Source organism: Saccostrea cucullata, unplaced genomic scaffold (genome assembly GCF_032062105.1).
Source record: "Saccostrea cucullata isolate Sc308-1 unplaced genomic scaffold, CSIRO_AGI_Scuc_v1 ctg1846, whole genome shotgun sequence".
Classification (NCBI taxonomy): domain Eukaryota; kingdom Metazoa; phylum Mollusca; class Bivalvia; order Ostreida; family Ostreidae; genus Saccostrea; species Saccostrea cuccullata.
In genome coordinates, this window is record NW_026939750.1 from 13,303 (window position 1) to 31,712 (window position 18,410).

Sequence of the window (18,410 nt, forward strand, 5' to 3'; positions counted from 1 at the left end):
TGAAAAAAAATGATGCCATGATGCCGCCTTGCCGCCCCCCCCCCCCCCCCCCCCCCCCCCCCCCGCAGCTTTTTGCTTGCGATTTATGGGCTCTTATTAGTAATTATGTATATGAAAGAACTTTTTTTTATTTACATAAAATAAAATTTTGTAAAAGAGGAATATATACGGGAAAAGGATGAACAGATGACAGGTTGAAAAAACTTGGATAAACCCTAGACTGTACACATAAAAATATTTTCTGTATTTACGCTGTAGGTACGTGCAAGAATAATTTCCCCACTAATAGAATTTTACTCCTTATTTATTCCTGAGAAAATATTAATAAAAGAAAAAAAAAATTACTTGGAAATAAGATATTTAATTAAGCTAAGCTGTCTTCTCTAAGTTGTTGAATAATGCATGTACAAATCTTTTTTTTTTAAATACCGAGTATCAAGAAATAAAACGTTTTACATGTACACTGTAATCATGTACGTAAAAGACATTAGGAATTTAAATATATACATTTGAACATATGGACAAACCATTTAAAACATTTACTGACTGAAAAGAAACAAAAGATAGACATATTATTTTTCTGGTAAATTAAAATTAAGAACCAAGTTTAGGACCTAATTTCACGGTAAAAAACATTGCCGATTGAAATAAAACCGACCCCAATCGAAAATAATTCAAAATTATAAAGTTATCAAACTAAAGGCACCTATAAGACCAAGCTCCAGACAGCTCAGTATTACGTTACGCTACAACTCCATATTCGAAGGGCACGAAAGTAGTCCCGGAGAATCGACACTGTATGGAGTTTGCTATAAGACATTAATAAAAATAAATAAAGTAAATTTTGAACTATGTTACAACAAAAGAGCCAAATTTAACAATACAATTATAGTATTTTCTTCTTTATATAATTCCGATCGGGATCGGTTTTATTTGGGAAAAATCATACATAATAAGTAAGTTTGACTTCTTTTATTTCTCTCAATATACCCGTTCCCATCAATTTTATGAAGTGACTCATTTGTATTCATAATAACATGAGGAAAAAATTCTGTCATAGTAATGTATTGGATTTTATAACGTATCAAAAATCGAATACTGAAATTAAAAAAGTTACTTGTTAAACTCAATTTTGGACCACATTATTTTTTTCTAAAGAAATATAATAAAACATTGTATTTTTTATACCCTAATGTTGACCTTTTTGCACTTAAAATTAGGCATTTACCAAAAATAGGAATAAAGGACCACTAAAATTTTTTTTGATGTTGTCATGTGTAAACACTTGCATTAAGAAGTCTACGTGCAAAAAATAATTAAAATCCATGACATGCCGTGTCCCACCTATTGCCTGGTTTTTCGGTGGACTGCCTCTTAAATGACTGTTTGGGGTTACTTTCAGATTTACAGTGTGAATATTTATCAAGAATTGAATTTTTCTACTTTAAAAGATCATATTTTGATAGATAATTTTTAATCTAACACCAACCATGAAAAATAATTAATACATAATAAAACAAATAACTATGAAAAGGAATGAACATCATGATAAACATTAAAAAAAAATTATACACAATCTTCAACATATCTTTGACTCAAGACACATCAATTTTATAAAGATACTATACTCCAAAGTTGGCAACTAAATTTTTTTTTTAGGATTTTTGCATTTCCTAAAAATAGTTGCATACCATTTACAAGTTATCACAATGTTATTTCATTACATGATAAAGTCTTGTCCACTTTAGGTCAGAAAAGGTGCCTGCAGATTTCTCTAAATTGAGAAATGTATTTTAAAAGTCATTTAGCTTTATAATCAAAAATATATAAATTGATTATAGGTATTAAGAGTATTTTGGCATGATTTAAAATTGAATACCGTGAATTTTGAAATGCTTCTTTTACTACAATTTCAATTGAAGCTTTAAAGTATGGGAAAAAAGTAACATTTGTAACCGGAAGTAGAACTCTTCAGTGTATAAATTACCAAAGTTACTAGCCAACTTGGCTTAAAGGAGTAAACTAGCTCCAGTTATAAATGATCAACCCAGGTATGGGGATTTCTGAACTATGGTCAACGCTAAATGAAAACACAGTTGTAAGTTTTATCAATTTAATAAAGTGAGAATTTAACCTTTGTAAATGATAACAAATAATAAATAATGATCAAAATTTAACAAACAGAAAAGTCTTTGAAAATGGCACAGGATAAATAAAGCTTTATCAAAAAATGTAATTTAATCTGATAAATGAATCTCAATAATCTCAATGAATAATCTTAATAGATAAACAAGTTGTTGTTGAAGAAAATGAAATAGAAAATGGGAGGAATGTGGCAAAACTATGAAAAATAATTTATATCCCTATTGGGCTTCCATACTTTTTCAAAAATCTTATGACTACTATCAACACTCTAGAGTTGAATTGAAAATATCAATGCTAATTCTACACTGTAGGCTCTAAAAATAACTGACCCAGAAAATAAACAATACCCAAAAATAAATAATAAATAGTGGTTCTAGAAAATAAACCTGTTATCTACATATCCCTAGAGCAGACTGGACTTGGAAAGGGGAAACTAAATTTACTTTAAATACCCTACATCTTAACTGTTTCCTAACATGTGAAAAACGTGAAACTAAATCTAAGCTAAGACCTAGAGAACTGTTAAACCATGAGGTTTTCTTAGCCCGCTAAGTAACATTGCTCATAAACCATGAGGTTTTCTTAGCACAGAAAAGAGGAACTAACCATGAGGTTGTGTTCCCCAACCCAAGTGAAGAAAACTACACGAACACGGGTTTAAATACCCTGACAAGGCCCAAAATAAAAGCCAATGACTATCAAAGATCCTAAAGCTAAGTTAACCAATCAGAACGCAGCTATCAAAAGTACTACGGAAAGACTGCCAACATGGATGACACTTCCTGTTTAAAAAATAAAACATGTGGAATGTCAACTCATGTCCTAACTTATAAAAGACTAATAATAAAGGGGTTTTACTTAAGTAACAACTGAAAACATAAGGTAAATAGAATTATCAGACTGAAATATCAGCAGATACTTGTAAAATAGGAATTACGAAACGATGGCTATGAAATGAAAATCTAAACCACTACACATTAAATTGATTATGACATCATAATGGATCTGGCACAGGCTAAACTCATGATGTCATACGATGTAGGTTCTACATTAAGGCGCTTTCACGTGCTATAATCTGAAGATACATCCAAAAGTTTTGCCAATATAACATATCAATGGTTATTTTAATCGAACTCATTCCTGATTTATTTTACCAACATGTTTTAAATGTATATTTTATTCAAGATTAAATATTGAGTTTTATGCGACATTTGTCTTTTTTACAGTGGCTGTTCCAGAAAATATAGTAAAGGATAGTAAAGATAAAAGAGAAAAATATTTAATTGATCTAAGAACAGAAGGAGAGCCTCTACATGTTAGTGGAAGATCGCAGAACAGTGCAGATCACGTGACGTGGCTCTGGAGATACAAGTATGACGCGGGACCAGCAATCGTGAGATCCTGTATAGGCCTCCATCCACACTGGGACATTTATATCATTGACAACAAAGCTTACAGAAAACCAAGTAAAAAGGATTACATTTAAAATTGTACAAGATTATATATGGCAGGCGGGGATCTGAAAAAAAAAATCAAGAAGATGGGGGGGGGGGTCGATAAGGAAAAGAGTTATAACGTATTTTACATATATACATGTATTTGAATAACTCTAGGGTACAGGATTGAGTATGCATTTTTTTTTAGGTTGATCAAAAGTTTTTGAAAAAAAAAGAGAATAAAGAATTAAGTACGTTACTTATTATACGGAGGCCCACTATTTTCCGTAATTTAATACACAGGTTTACCAAATTATAAAGTCTGTGTGCATATACTAGAAGATTGGTTGTTTTAAAATATGCGAAGCAAAATTTCCAAACTCCGTTAATTAGACGTATACACCACGTGTAAAGATCCGTTTTTTCCGGAAATTGCTAATTTTTCCAATATTTTAAACAGATATTTCTAAAATTGAAGTAGTGCACATCCCTCGAGCAAAATAAAACATGTATATTTCAAAACATTTTGATGAAAGACGGATGAAAACAGGGATAAGATTTTGCTCGAGAAATGTGCAGTATGTTTATTTTGACTTTACATCAGTATTTCCTGTGGCGGATTGAAAGTTCATTGAGAGGTGTAATTTTATTTATTTTAAATTAAGTCACCATAGCTCATAAAATGTTAATAATTTAATACTTTATGCATCGGCAATATAAATTTATTTTTCATGTTAGTCTATTAGTCATGAAAAATAGCATACAATCCTAGAAAATATGTAAGGCAGATTACGATGGACCCTGCGATGTGTAACCTGCATATGTCAAATACTTTGAATAAGGATAAAGAACCAACGAAGACACTAAAATAAAAACAAATGTAAATTTGATTAATGGTATTAGCACAGAAGAAGAAAAAGGGCCTGAATTTTATTTTGGAAACTGAGAAAGTTCAAAGCTACCCGTCAGCAGGTGTGAATAAATTACGTAATAACGCAAATGATGACGTCACAATAGATCCAGTTTGATTTTCTTATAACTTATTTTTTTTTATTATTTTAAAACACTTACAATAATCCTTTGCAAGATCTGTTCAAAATTATCAATATCCTGTATATATGGTTGCATTCTCGTATAAACGAACATGCAAATATTATAACCCCCATCCCCCCAGCCAGATGTTTAATATTAAAAATGATAGACTGAAAATGTTGATATTTAATTTCACGCTCTATATTTGTTGCTTATTGCATCTCTGGATAAACTTTTGAATGCACCAGCCTTTATTTTAAGAGACTTTTTTTAGCTCACCTGAGCCGAAGGCTCAAGTGAGCTTTTCTGATCACATTTTTTGTCCGTCGTCCGTCCGTCCGTCTGTCCGTCTGTCCGTCTGTCTGTCCGTGTTTACGAGAGTGCATTTATTGGGTATTTTTCATGCCAAGATTGTACTTATTGGGTACTTTTTGCTTATTGGGTATACCCAATAAGAAGTGTCGCTGAATATGCTTAAAACACCCTAATTGGGTATTTGCAGGTTAGTACCCAACAAAACTTGGACACGACGATTTGTCCAAAAAAGTGTCCAAAAAAGTGGCTTTCACGGACGCACCGTGTTTTGTTGTTTCAGTTTTACATTCGGAACTCTAAATTCTCGAGAGTTCCGAAAATCAACTTCCGTTGATCCTGATCATAACAACGTTTGTTTTCATGGAAAAAAAATATGGCGACTAAAAAACACTTGATGTCAACAAGATTTTCTGATTGACAAGAGAAAAGGTAAGTTTATTCGATTAATATTTATCCATTGCTGGGTTCTTGTTTAAGGAAAATAGATTTTAATGTAATTTTGAAAGCAATTGTGCACAAAATCAATATAGATATATCGGAACAATTAATCCTAAGTTGCACTTGTTTGTATTTTGAATTTTCTCTGTCTTTTTAACTCTCTTGAGGGCGAGAAATATTTAGTAAATGATCGTATATTGTTAGATAATCTTTAATAAATCGAAAGTTTTTATTATTTAATTTTATATCATAACCAACTAAGTATGTTCTGACAATGTATATTGGAAAGGGAAATGAAAATTTTAACAATCGTGTGTTCATAAATCAGCTGTAAATTATCGGTTCATGTAGACAGTATTACAATCGCAAAGTGAGCCGAGATGATGATAAATGGGATAATTGACAACAACTAAATAATTGTATGTAAGTTTATCTCATCTGATATGTAACTTGAGAGATTCGTTGTATTACTGAAAAACTTTCAGTCAAAACAGCGCTTCTTTCTGTCTTTGATTTTGACTGAGTGTCTGCTTTATTTTGATTTTTTTTTAATTATTGTTTTTGTCATTTGTTTTAATTAATTTAAAACAATACTGAAATTGATATAGGGCTACTATAACTATTTCACATGATGGCTGTGTAATTAGCATTGCGCTACCCTGGGCTTCCATTTTTGAGGATGGGGCTAGTGGTTTTCTGCACTGAGGTTCCCCTTGGGCTGTTAGGAATTTTAAAATACACATGTAATACATGAAAAGCACCACCGGTATTTTCACTCTTTTTTGCTAATAAATTCCCTAATATGGAAGTATTCCAGACAGCATCCTCATATTATCCATAAATTTCCACAACTGCATCCATTTTGCAGTACTACAAGACTGATTTACTAAAAAAACGATCTTTTACTTCCTAATTTGAATTCCCCCTTTCCTTTGTTTAATATAGCATTATTTGCATGTACATATATGCCTCACAGATATGTCATTATTAAATTATATACATTTACTCAATCAGCTCAATGATAAGTGTCATGCAATTATGTTGCGCTTTTTTTATTTAAAGCCATATATGACGTAACTGATAAAAAAAAATATTTTTGAAAAATACAAAATTAAGTAAAGAAATATAGTTAATACATTTAAATTAAAGCTTTTCATACAATTCGGAGCACGGAGAACACCTCGTTTTATCTAATAATACGATTTTATCTTCTCTGTAATGTGTTATTTAAATCTTCTGTATTTTCTTCGAAGTCCGAGAATCCAAATTTAATTTTGATATCTTTATAACGCAATTGACTTAGATTTTGTAATTTACGGAAAATTTCTATCTTTATCATGTTTATATAAAGTAATGATACAAATAATAAGTTCTTATAATTTTAGTCTAATAATTTTCATTGTACATACGCCCTATATGGCTTTAAATGATTCAAGATGAAAACAAAATGATTTTTGCTTCGTTTTAATTAGACGAACTAGTGAATGACCAGAAAAGGAATATTTAAAATCTTTTTTTCATTTTTTTTTAAATCATTAATTTATATATGATTAAATTTTACTTGCGAAAATTAAATTAAACTTTTATTTTAAAAAAGAATCATCTGTATAGTTAATACCCTGGGGCCCGATTCATCAAAGGTCGTACGCCCAGTCGTAGCGCTACGCCGGCGTAAAGTCGGGACTAGCACGAATATTTGTTTCATTAAAGAGCGTATCGTTACGCCTGACTAAATTTAGGCCAAAATTTTACGTCTACTTATGGGTAGGCGTAAGTTAGGGCGTAAAGTTAAAATAAGGCCTTTTTATTAATTTTAGCGAGTTCTAAAGAAAAAGTAAGGTTCTAAGAAGAATTTAAAATACAAACAATGCATTATTTAATTATACATATTATGAAGAGGAGGAGGGGGGGGGGTGTTGTTACAACTACTTGGGGACGTAGTTGATTTGAGTAATAACGTACTCAAATAATATTTTGATAAATTTCTGCTGAGAAGAAAAGATTGTCTTATTAGAGATTTCTTACGTTTTGACAATGCATTCATACACATTTGATTGTGGTATTGTATGTCTAAGGTATTGTAAATCAATTTACATATATAACTGTATTTCTACACCCTGCTTGACGGTACATGTATATGTACATGTATATACTATTTAGTAATCGGGATGTCCGTCCGTCCATCTGTTACGCTTTGGGGGTACCCATCTCTATCCGCAACTCCTTTCATATCACTGATTGAAATTTGGTGAAATTTTCACAGAATCTTTATTATATATTGCCATTGTGCCTTATTGTACTTTTTGATCCGCAACATATTTTGGGTTTCCCACAGCAAAACATGGACACTGCCATTATATTTATATGGAAGGCGGGGGGATATCTTTTATTGAACTCATTGCTTACGGTACCTCTAGTTTCTTTTTCATTTACTAAAAAGAGACCCATTAAAATTGTCTATTTTGAAAAATATTTTCCAACAGCATATTTTCTGAAAAACAAAAATTACAAAAAAAAAAAAAAAAAAAAAAAAAGTTTCAAAAGCATAGTTATCATCTTTCATGTAATTTTCTACATTTAAGAAAAAAATTCAAAAAAAAATAACCCATCTTAAAACCAAATAGCTTTTGTCGTGTTTGAAGAGCCCATTTCTTATTTACTTCTCGTGGATCCAGAGGGGGTCGGAGAGAGGGTTCAGAATCTCTCGAATTTGCAGATTAATTAACATTGAATGTACAGATTACTTAGTTAAGGACAAAAGTAATTATTTTCCTAGGTATCTGGGACAAGTGATTTTCCCGGCGAATCATAGACCCCAACCCAGGGAGGGGGTTGGGGTCTCATAGACATATTTAGTAACAATACAGTGACTCGTGCGTGCATAACAAAATGGCTACACTTAAGAAAGCCTTCCTAATATTTACGTTGGAAAAGTAATATAAAATGTATCAACTCAATTACCGGTAATCTTAGAAATATATGTACTGAAAGATTATTCATCAAAATTAATATTTGTCTCGGATTTATGTCTGGTACATCTCCATTTCGGCTAATGTCAGTGTAAGGAAACGATTTTTTTTTTCTGTAAGACATTTTACTTACGCACTGTAGATCCAGTCTAAATTCATGAAATTGATGAAATGATGTTAAAACCTTATCAATATCTTAAAGACTGCATATATCTTATTGTACCCCCTAAGTTTCATTTAATTCAGAGACGTGTAAGTGCATTTTTTCATACCTTTTAGTTGCGCGAACAATAATTGATGTAACAGTGGACACGGGAATTTCTCTGAGTAACGCCTCATCATAGTTCAAATAATTTTAAATTATTTAAAAGAAAATTTTAAGAATTATTGATTACTTTAGATAAAATAAATGATTTTGTTTTTAATTCAAAGTAAATATGACATCGCGAAACCGCCAATTTCTTTGCGACATAAAGAGTTAGATATTATAGTACCAACATCGTGCGCAACGTCAAGAAATTTTTGAAAGTGGTAATAAATTATTGCTTTTATAATATCGATGTAAGACGGTGATAATTACACAGTTAAGTTCAAGAATGAATTATTCCCATTTTTTTTCTCAGACAAACATTGATGCAGAAGACATCTTTAGCTATCATAATTTTGTTTAAAAGAGCAAATCTTACATAGTATAAGATAATCTGAGCGCATATAAAGCACATATAAGATGAAAATATACATGTTTTTGATTTCCTGCATTACTTACATTTTAATGAAAACAAAGTAAAGAGTAGCTGTAACTAAATTTTAAAGACAGAGACCACACAAGCAGAGAATTTTTGTAAGAATATCTTTGTAGTCATTTTTCCAAACCTCTCTCTCTCTCTCTCTCTCTCTCTCTCTCTCTCTCTCTCTCTCTCTGCATACTTTTAAAACAGTACATCACATTTAATCTGCAGATAGTGAAGAATTTTTTTCTATAACTGAACAATTATGAATCAATTGAATTGACAAAAAATTAATAAATACAGAGAGGATTATCTTACATGTACTATAGTAGTAAACGTGTAAAATTTATTTCTTGACTCAAAATGTGTTCATATGTAAACCGTTTGCATTTTGTTTTCATTATTCTTGCTTGCATATACATTTCTTATTAGAATTTTTAAATCTTATTCTGTCTCAAATTTAATTATTAGTATTTGTCAGTAGAATCAGTATTTATCGAATCATGAAATTTATTATCAAAGGCGAAGTTATTAACCTGTATCAATTTCGGGAAGAGGGGGTATGGCGAAATACAAGTACATATACTGTCCTTTTCATCCTTTCAATTTATCAGACTTTTATTATTTAAATATATTAAAAAACTAAAATTGGTTTCTTAAAAGATGCATGTCTCTTACATAACACTATAAACCCATGCATGTTTCAATTAGTGCAAGTATTACCGGTAATTTATCTATAACTTGTGTTATTGCAGCCCGGAGGACCGGGCTGCACTATACATATAAGTTTAAGTGTTGGTGTATGGGGATTAGGGTGGGAGTAGTTATTTAGAATTAAATGTTTTCTAAACATTGAAAATACTTTTAATCAGCATGTTCTTTCCGTTTATAAATTACGTGATACATAATATAATTACTTCCATAAAGTGAATCTGTAAAAATATATACGTTTTTCATATTTAATATATATAGTTGCTTATAATTTTCTATCGAAAAAACGACAGATCCTTTTTTTTAGAACATCGAATTTTACTTCTCGGATAAAAACGTTCTCTGCACAGTTCGTGTTTTATATTATAAAATTGAAAAATAATACATTTTAAATATAGGTGATGCGTGTGTCTAACTTGAATTTATACTTTATACAGCCAACATTTACTTGAGGAATTGATCAAGTTTAAAATGGTATCGTTTTTTAATAATTTTTATCCGACTTTAAGTTCGACTATCGTCTCCATCAATTAGACGCATGCCTTTTCACACATATGCATATCGAAGCGGTTCGATGATCAAGACTCATTTTCATTGTTTACTTTATATATTTCCCGGGCGACAATTGATGGTTACATCAATGTTTTCTTGTTCTGTACTTTGACGTGCTACAATTAATACATGTTTGTACGCTTTGGGCAATGTTTATGTTTTTGCGCCTGCGCAATGCAACGTTGTCAAGGACTTAGTCCTGTGACTAAGCGCATCTTTTACGACTAGACTTACGCCATTGGTGAAACGCAAATTACGCCCGACTAAATTTTGGCGTAATCCCCGGAAGTACGCCAATGTTAAGGCTTAACTTTACGACTTTTGATGAAACGGGCCCCTGACTTTTTTCACGATGAACTTTTTTTCAATGTATACTTTTTAATTTTTGCCTCTATATCTGGGCTTGTCACTTTTTACTCGGGGATAGTAACTTTATTGCCACAAAGCTGTGGATTAGTACTTGATTTCCTTTATTGCACAGCGATGACTATGATTTAATAGCACAAAAAGCTAATGGGTTTACGTATGTGAATTTATATGATTAATGCTTACTTGTGATTTTAGGATAACTGGAGATAATGATTCCTTTTTTCCATTGATATTACATAAATATTTTCCTAAGTATTATGTTACAATAAATTGGTTTAGATTTTTTTTATAAAAGTAATCAATGATTACAATGGAAATTAAAACCATAATCATGTTCATTGAGGATTTTCAATATGTAACAGGTCAAACAGGAACTTCAGTTGTGAACATTGCAGAGAACACACTCATCAGAAGATGACCCTCAGAAATTGTAAGTAATCAGTAAAATGAACAGGAATACTTCATGCCAACCATAAGATTTTTAGAGACATTTTTGCTTCTTAAATTAGAAGAGATAGAGGGAAAAACTACTAAATAACTACTAGGCAACCAACCTTTAACTACAGAAAAGCTTTTGGTATGTGCAATACAGCTACATAAAACCTCTTTAGTATTCATGTTAAGTTTGAGAAAGTCCCTTAGTATTTTTTCTAGTGTTTGCCAACATTTTCATGCACACTGTTTGCTTGTTTGTACTATCATTTTATTTTAAATTCTTCAGATGCCCTTTACCTTTGCCAGTTTAGAATCATTTGTTTTAAGGGCATCTGAGGGTTGGTTCCAGAACTTAATTAATTGTAAAGTAAATACTGGGGTACTATACGGTCATAGGTTATGTTAATACATGTATAACATTTTGTTCTGATAGAGGTTTCATACAGGAAAAGAAACAATACTAGATATCACTTCAAAGGAATAAAACAGCTTCATCTTGTAGGTGTATTTAATTTAAGGATCACTACTTCATGTCTGATGTGCTGAAAGTTATTCATAATCTGTTTGACTGTAATTTTTGATATTTTCAACTTCTATCCAGCTTAGTCAATTTTAATTAAATTTTGTGCAAAGCATACCCCAGGAAGTGGGGATGGAGTTTCAAGTGTGTCTCTGTCCCTGTCAATATAATTTCAAAGCAGTTAGTAAGTTTTGGGTCAATTTTAAATCCTCTTTAGCAGAACCATTGGGCAAAAACAATACTAATGTGAAAGCTTTATCATTAAGTATGTTTGTGATTACATTAGAAGTCTAAAATTTGCAAGGAATAGGTGTAAAAATTTTTTTTAAAATCTACTTCTTAACAATCAGAAACTAATATACTGTCTAATTAATATGAAACATCGTTTTGTGTGTTGAATGGTGATTCTATTTTGATAGAATTATGGCAGATGGGGGGGGGGGGTAGGATGAAGATGCAGTTAGACATAGAAGAAAATCAAAGTACTGAGACAGTACTGAAAGACGGGGTCAAAATAATCTTCATGCTAGATTTCACAAATGTGATTTTTTTTTTTACGAGTTTTAATAACAACTTTATTTTTTCATTAACATACTAAAAACAAAACTATGAATAATATACATTCACAATTTTCATTTAATTTGATTTGAAGTAGAAATTTTAATAATGGAAACCTTTCTGAACTGCTCCGAATTTCATCAGGTATGAACTAATAACTTTTCCGGAAGTAAACAATGGATGATGCGTACACAGTCATAATAATTGTGTGTTACTAGTGTTATTTACAGTTAATATTTTCAGTTTTAAATTATCAAAATACTTTATTAGTTGAGTTAGACAAAGGTTCATATCAATTTCTTCAGTTTGATACAAAATGTTTATGTTTTGATCGAAACAATTTCTGCACTCTTTCGTGTGCGTAGATTTAATTCATGTGTTATCACCACGGCTTCCGTTTTCTATTTTTAGGCCTCTGAGAGTAAACTAAAAGACGGGGTCACGTGACCCCGTCTAAAAAGAGTTGATAGAATTTAGGTTTTCTTCCATTTTATTTATCAATACATATTTCTGAATAAGAAATATACTTCTACTTCTTGGTGGGGTTTGATCAACATAAAGGGTGATCTTGCTGCAGTCAAGAAAAACATGTTTTATACGGCAAAGAAATGCCTTTATCTAATTGCAGAATGAATAAAATGGACAGAGGCAGAACAGAAGGAGATGCATGAAATGAGGAATATTTCAAAGATTGCCTGAGCATAACCACTGCTACTGGATAAACATATGGCAATATAAAAGAGCAGGGTCAATGGAGGTATCATACAGTATAGGCCATGAGAGACCCTGAAGAAGAAAGTATTGAACAGAAACAAAAATAAAACCATTTTGACATTTATTGAAATATAGGATCAAAGTCTTACATGTAAAATTTGGGCATGTAATGACCTTTCTCTAACTCTTAAGACTTATAACAGTGATGATTTGATTGAATATCTTAATCCCAATTTGTCGAAAAGATTTGGACATAGTGCATCAATTATTTTAAAGTTTTGATACAACGAATTCATTCATTGTACTTGTAACTAAGTTTTCTGGTGCGACACTGTTTTATCAGCTTCAAAACTAAGTTTGTGATTTCCAAACCAGATTAATGAGATCATGTAATATCTTTTAACATCGGTGACTATTTAATCCATTCTTTTACATCTCAGAAGTATTTTTATTATTACAGGGAAAATATGCATTGTACATGTATCTGTAATAAACAGGATTATAGAAATTTTCCATATAATACAACACAATCTTAGCAACTGAAGGCAAATATTTTATCAAGGGTGTGATCTATTTATCAATATGGTTTTCAGCATCTTGCTCTACCTGTAATGACTTGCTCCAAGTTCCAATTTTGCAAACATGGTTATAAAATTTTTTAAAAGCCAAATAGTTTAGGCACAGAATGCTTATATATTTCATATCATTTGTAAAGTGTACACTGAATGAGATGTGGAATGTTAGAATTAAAGTATTAAATATGTTTTGGACTTATGTATGCTTATGCAGATAAATTTGAATTCAACTAGGGAAGGTAAATGTCATACTTATTGGGTTTGCAATCTAATGCAAGAGTATAAATATCCAAGACAAATTTGACAATTTTAATGAAGGGTATAAGTAACCCAAGAAGAATTGGACAGGTAAACATCGCCTGTTGGGTTTTATTTTAATGTTGGGATGTAGTATCCAAGAAGAGTTGAACCAATGTCCAATACCTATTGGGTTTTCTTTCTTATGAAAAAAAAAAATTGAGTAACCCAAGAAGAATGTCCAATACCTTTTAGTTTATATACTATCGAAGGGATGAAGATATCCAAGAGGAATTGGACAGGTGTCCATTACATGTTGGGTAGTATTCTAATGAGGGGATTCTCAAGAAACCCAAGAATTAGACAAGTGTCCATTGCCTGTTGGGTGGGATGTAGATATCCAAGAGGAGTTGGACGGAGACGGATGTCCATTACCTGTTGGGTGGTATTCTGATGAAACAATTCAAAAAACCCAAGAAGAATTGGACAAGTGTCCATTTACTGTTGGGTGAGATATAGATATCCAAGAGGAGGTGGACGGATGTCCATTACCTGTTGGGTGGTATTCTGATGAAACAATTCAAGAAACCCAAGAAGAATTGGACAAGTGTCCATTACCTCTTGGGTGGGATGTAGATATCCAAGAGGAGTTGAACAGGTGTCCATTACGTATTGGGTTGTATTTTATGAGGAGATTCAAGAAACCCAAGAATTAGACAAGTGTCCATTGCCTGTTGGGTGTGATGTAGATATCCAAGAGGAGTTGGACGGATGTCCATTACCTGTTGGGTGGTATTCTGATGAAACAATTCAAGAAACCCAAGAAGAATTGGACAAGTGTCCATTACCTGTTGGGTGGGATGTAGATATCCAAGAGGAGTTGGACAGGTGTCCATTACCTGTTGGGTTGTATTTTGATGATGCAATTCAAGAAACCCAAGAATTAGACAAGTGTCCATTGCCTGTTGGGTGGGATGTAGATATCCAAGAGGAGTTGGACAGATGTCCATTACCTGTTGGGTGGTATTCTGATGAAACAATTCAAGAAACCCAAGAAGAATTGGACAAGTGTCCATTACCTGTTGGGTGGGATGTAGATATCCAAGAGGAGTTGGACAGGTGTCCATTACCTGTTGGGTTGTATTTTGATGAGGAGATTCAAGAAACCCAATTAGAATTGGACAATGTACACATGTTCAATTGTTCTTGGGTAGTTCATCAAAATACAACCCAACAGGTATAGGACACCTGTCCAATGCCTGTTGGATACCTTCATTCTGTCCAACATGTAATGGGCAATTGCTTATTATTAATTGGTCATGACTCAAAAAGGTTTCTCCTTAAATACTTAATTTTGTTATTCAAGAAAGGTTGAACAGAGTCTGAGATGTGTTGAGTTGTGTTTTCACAATTCAGTTTTTTTTTTTGCACTTAGGTATTCATATATTTTAATATTAGTTATTTTGAAATATACAGGTGTATATCCTTATTGCTAAGAACAAATTAGTTAGGTGTCACAATAAAAGAGCTATATCACAGAAATTGACAAAAATATGGGTTCAAAACCAAAGGTTTTCAGTCTTGTCTTAATTTACCAGCAAATATTAAATATATAATAAATTTGAAATGAATAAAAAAACAATAAGAAAAAACCCAATAAAATACGGACACGAGGATTAATATCCAATAAGATTTGAACAGTAGCTACCCAAATAATGCTCTCTCGTGTGTACACTTTTTTGTATCCAATAAGCAGTATCCAATAGGACTTGGACTTGATGTACCCAATATATAACCAAATGTGTGTCTGTCCGTCTGTCTGTCCGTCCGTCTGTAAACTTTTCACATTTTCGACTTCTTCTCAAGAACCACTGGGCCAATTTTGACCAAACTTGGTACAGAGCATTCTTGGGTAAAGGGGAATTTAAATTGTTAAAATGTAGGGACATATCCCCTCGCAAGGGGAGATAATCAAGAAAAGACAAAAATAGGGTGGGGTCATTAAAAAATCTTCTTCTCAAGAACCACTGGGCCAGTAAAGCTGAAACTTATATGAAAGCATTCTGGGGTAGTGTAGATTCTAAATTGTTCAAATCATGACCCCCGGGGGAAGGGCAGGGCCACAATGGGGAATCGAAGTTTAACATAGAAATATATAGGAAAAATCTTTGAAAATCTTCTTCTCAAGAACCACTGGGCCAGAAAAGCTGAAACTTATGTGGAAGCATCCTGGTAAAGTGTAGATTCTAAATTGTTCAAATCATGACCCCGGGGGGAAGGGCGGGGCCACAATGGGGAATCAAAGTTTTATATAGAAATATATAGGTAAAATCTTTGAAAATCTTCTTCTCAAGAACCAATGGGCCAGAAAAGCTGAAACTTATGTGGAAGCATCCTGGTATAATGTAGATTCTAAATTGTTCAAATCATGACCCCCGTGGGAAGGGCGGGGCCACAATGGGGAATCAAAGTTTTATATAGAAATATATAGGTAAAATCTTTGAAAATCTTCTTCTCAAGAACCACTGGGCCAGAAAAGCTGAGACTTATGTGGAACCATCCTTGTAAAGTGTAGATTTTAAATTGTTCAAATCATGACCCCCGGGGGAAGGGCGGGGCCACAATGGGGAAACAAAGTTTTATATAGAAATATATAGGTAAAATCTTTGAAAATCTTCTTCTCAAGAACCATGGGGCCAGAAAAGCTGAAACTTATGTGGAAGCATCCTGGTATAGTGTAGATTCTAAATTGTTCAAATCATGACCCCCGTGGGAAGGGCGGGGCCACAATGGGGAAACAAAGTTTTATATAGAAATATATAGGTAAAATCTTTGAAAATCTTCTTCTCAAGAACCATGGGGCCAGAAAAGCTGAAACTTATGTGGAAGCATCCTGGTATAATGTAGATTTTAAATTGTTCAAATCATGACCCCCGGGAGAAGGGCGGGGCCACAATGGGGAATCAAAGTTTTATATAGAAATATATAGGTAAAATCTTTGAAAATCTTCTCCTCAAGAACCACTGGGCCAGAAAAGCTGAAACTTATGTGGAAGCATCCTGGTAAAGTGTAGATTTTAAATTCTTCAAATCATGACCCCCGGGGGAAGGGCAGGGCCACAATGGGGAATCAAAGTTTAACATAGGAATATATAGGAAAAATCTTTGAAAATTTTCTTCTCAAGAACCACTGGGCCAGGAAAGCTGAAACTTATATGAAAGCATCCTGGTATAATGCAGATTCTAAATTGTTCAAATCATGACCCCCGGGGGAAGGGCGGGGCCACAATGGGGAATCAAAGTTTTATATAGAAATATATAGGAAAAATCTTTGAAAAATTTTCTCAAGAACCACTGGGCAAGAAAAAGTGAAGCTTATGTAGAAGCATTCTGGGGTAGTATAAATTCTAAATTGTAGGAATCATGACCCCAGGGGAAGGGCGGGGCCATTATAGTGAATCAAAGTTTTACATAGAATTACATGTATATAGGAAAAATCTTTGAAAATCTTCTTCTCAAGAACCACTGGGCCAAAGAAGCTGAAACATATGTGCCCATGGAAGGATCATGGGGTAGTGTAGATTTCAAAATGCAGGGTTCTCCACAAGGGGTTTTACCATGGAGGTGCGCCATGTGTTAAATTTGTGTGCGCCATGGTTAAATCTGCTGCGCCATGGTTAAAACCCTCGCCCGCCATTGTTTAATTTTAGAATTTAAAACTTGCATTTTCAGACATGACACCTGCAATATACTATCTGAGTAGTTAATTGTGTTTATACAACGTGGTGTGAAGCCCCCCAAGCACAGGGGGGCAGGTAATAGTGCTAATTACCCACGGTCGATCAGCTGCGAATATGCCCTAAAGCGTGAGAATTCATGAATTGAAGGTCGGTCGGCCAGCTGTTTTAACAGTATTGAGTAGTTATCTACTATATAAACTACTGTTAACGGGGCTCTGTATTTTTGTATTACACATTATTTTGTTGAATTCTAACTGTTCAGTTCACTACATAATAATTAAAAGATTTACAAGAATTCAAAGACATAGTAACGATGTCTCGTAATACACAGGTATCCGAGCCAGGGCAGTCGTAACTAAATGGTTAGTTTTTTTTTTAATGTCGGCAATCTTGATGATATTAGCCCAAAAATACTCTGTAAAAAAATTCATATTCCTCTGTATTTAATCAATTTCCCATGCCATGTTTTTAAGCTTTAACTTTATTATCGTTTTCGATAAAATGTGTGAAGGACCTGAGTCTTACTTTTAGAGTTACTTCCCGTTGTTATGAGACGTCGAGTGGCGCTATTTTTAGCACTGGGGCACATGGAGAAGTAAACAAAACTTGGCGAAAAACGCATTATCTAGAAAAATAGAATTCTTAGAAAAAAGGACACTTATCCAATTGTTCCTTTGTGTGTTTATTTTAAAAAATACTCCCATTCATCAGTTTTAGTCATATTTAACAAAACATTTCATACACCAGGCTACAACAATTCTTACAATTATTAATTTCTGAATAATATTGCCCTGGTAACATGGGTAATGTATCAACATTTTTTTTTTTAATTCCTTCGGAAGATTACTACAGTTTTTGGCAAATTCTGATACATTTGTGAGGTAAAATACAGGATAAATCCTTTTCAATTTTAATTCATATTTTTTCTTAACTTTTA

General features: G+C 32.7%; 1 protein-coding gene across 1 annotated transcript in view; it reads left to right on the forward strand.

Annotated features, from left to right (window-relative positions):
- The window catches only part of LOC134253865 (uncharacterized), a 58,874-nt gene that overhangs the window by 11,622 nt on the left and 28,842 nt on the right, over positions 1-18,410 (forward strand). The window contains exon 6 of the mRNA XM_062736451.1: positions 3,372-3,611. Within this exon, the coding sequence (XP_062592435.1) occupies positions 3,372-3,611 (240 nt within the window). The remainder of the gene's footprint in view (positions 1-3,371; positions 3,612-18,410) is intronic.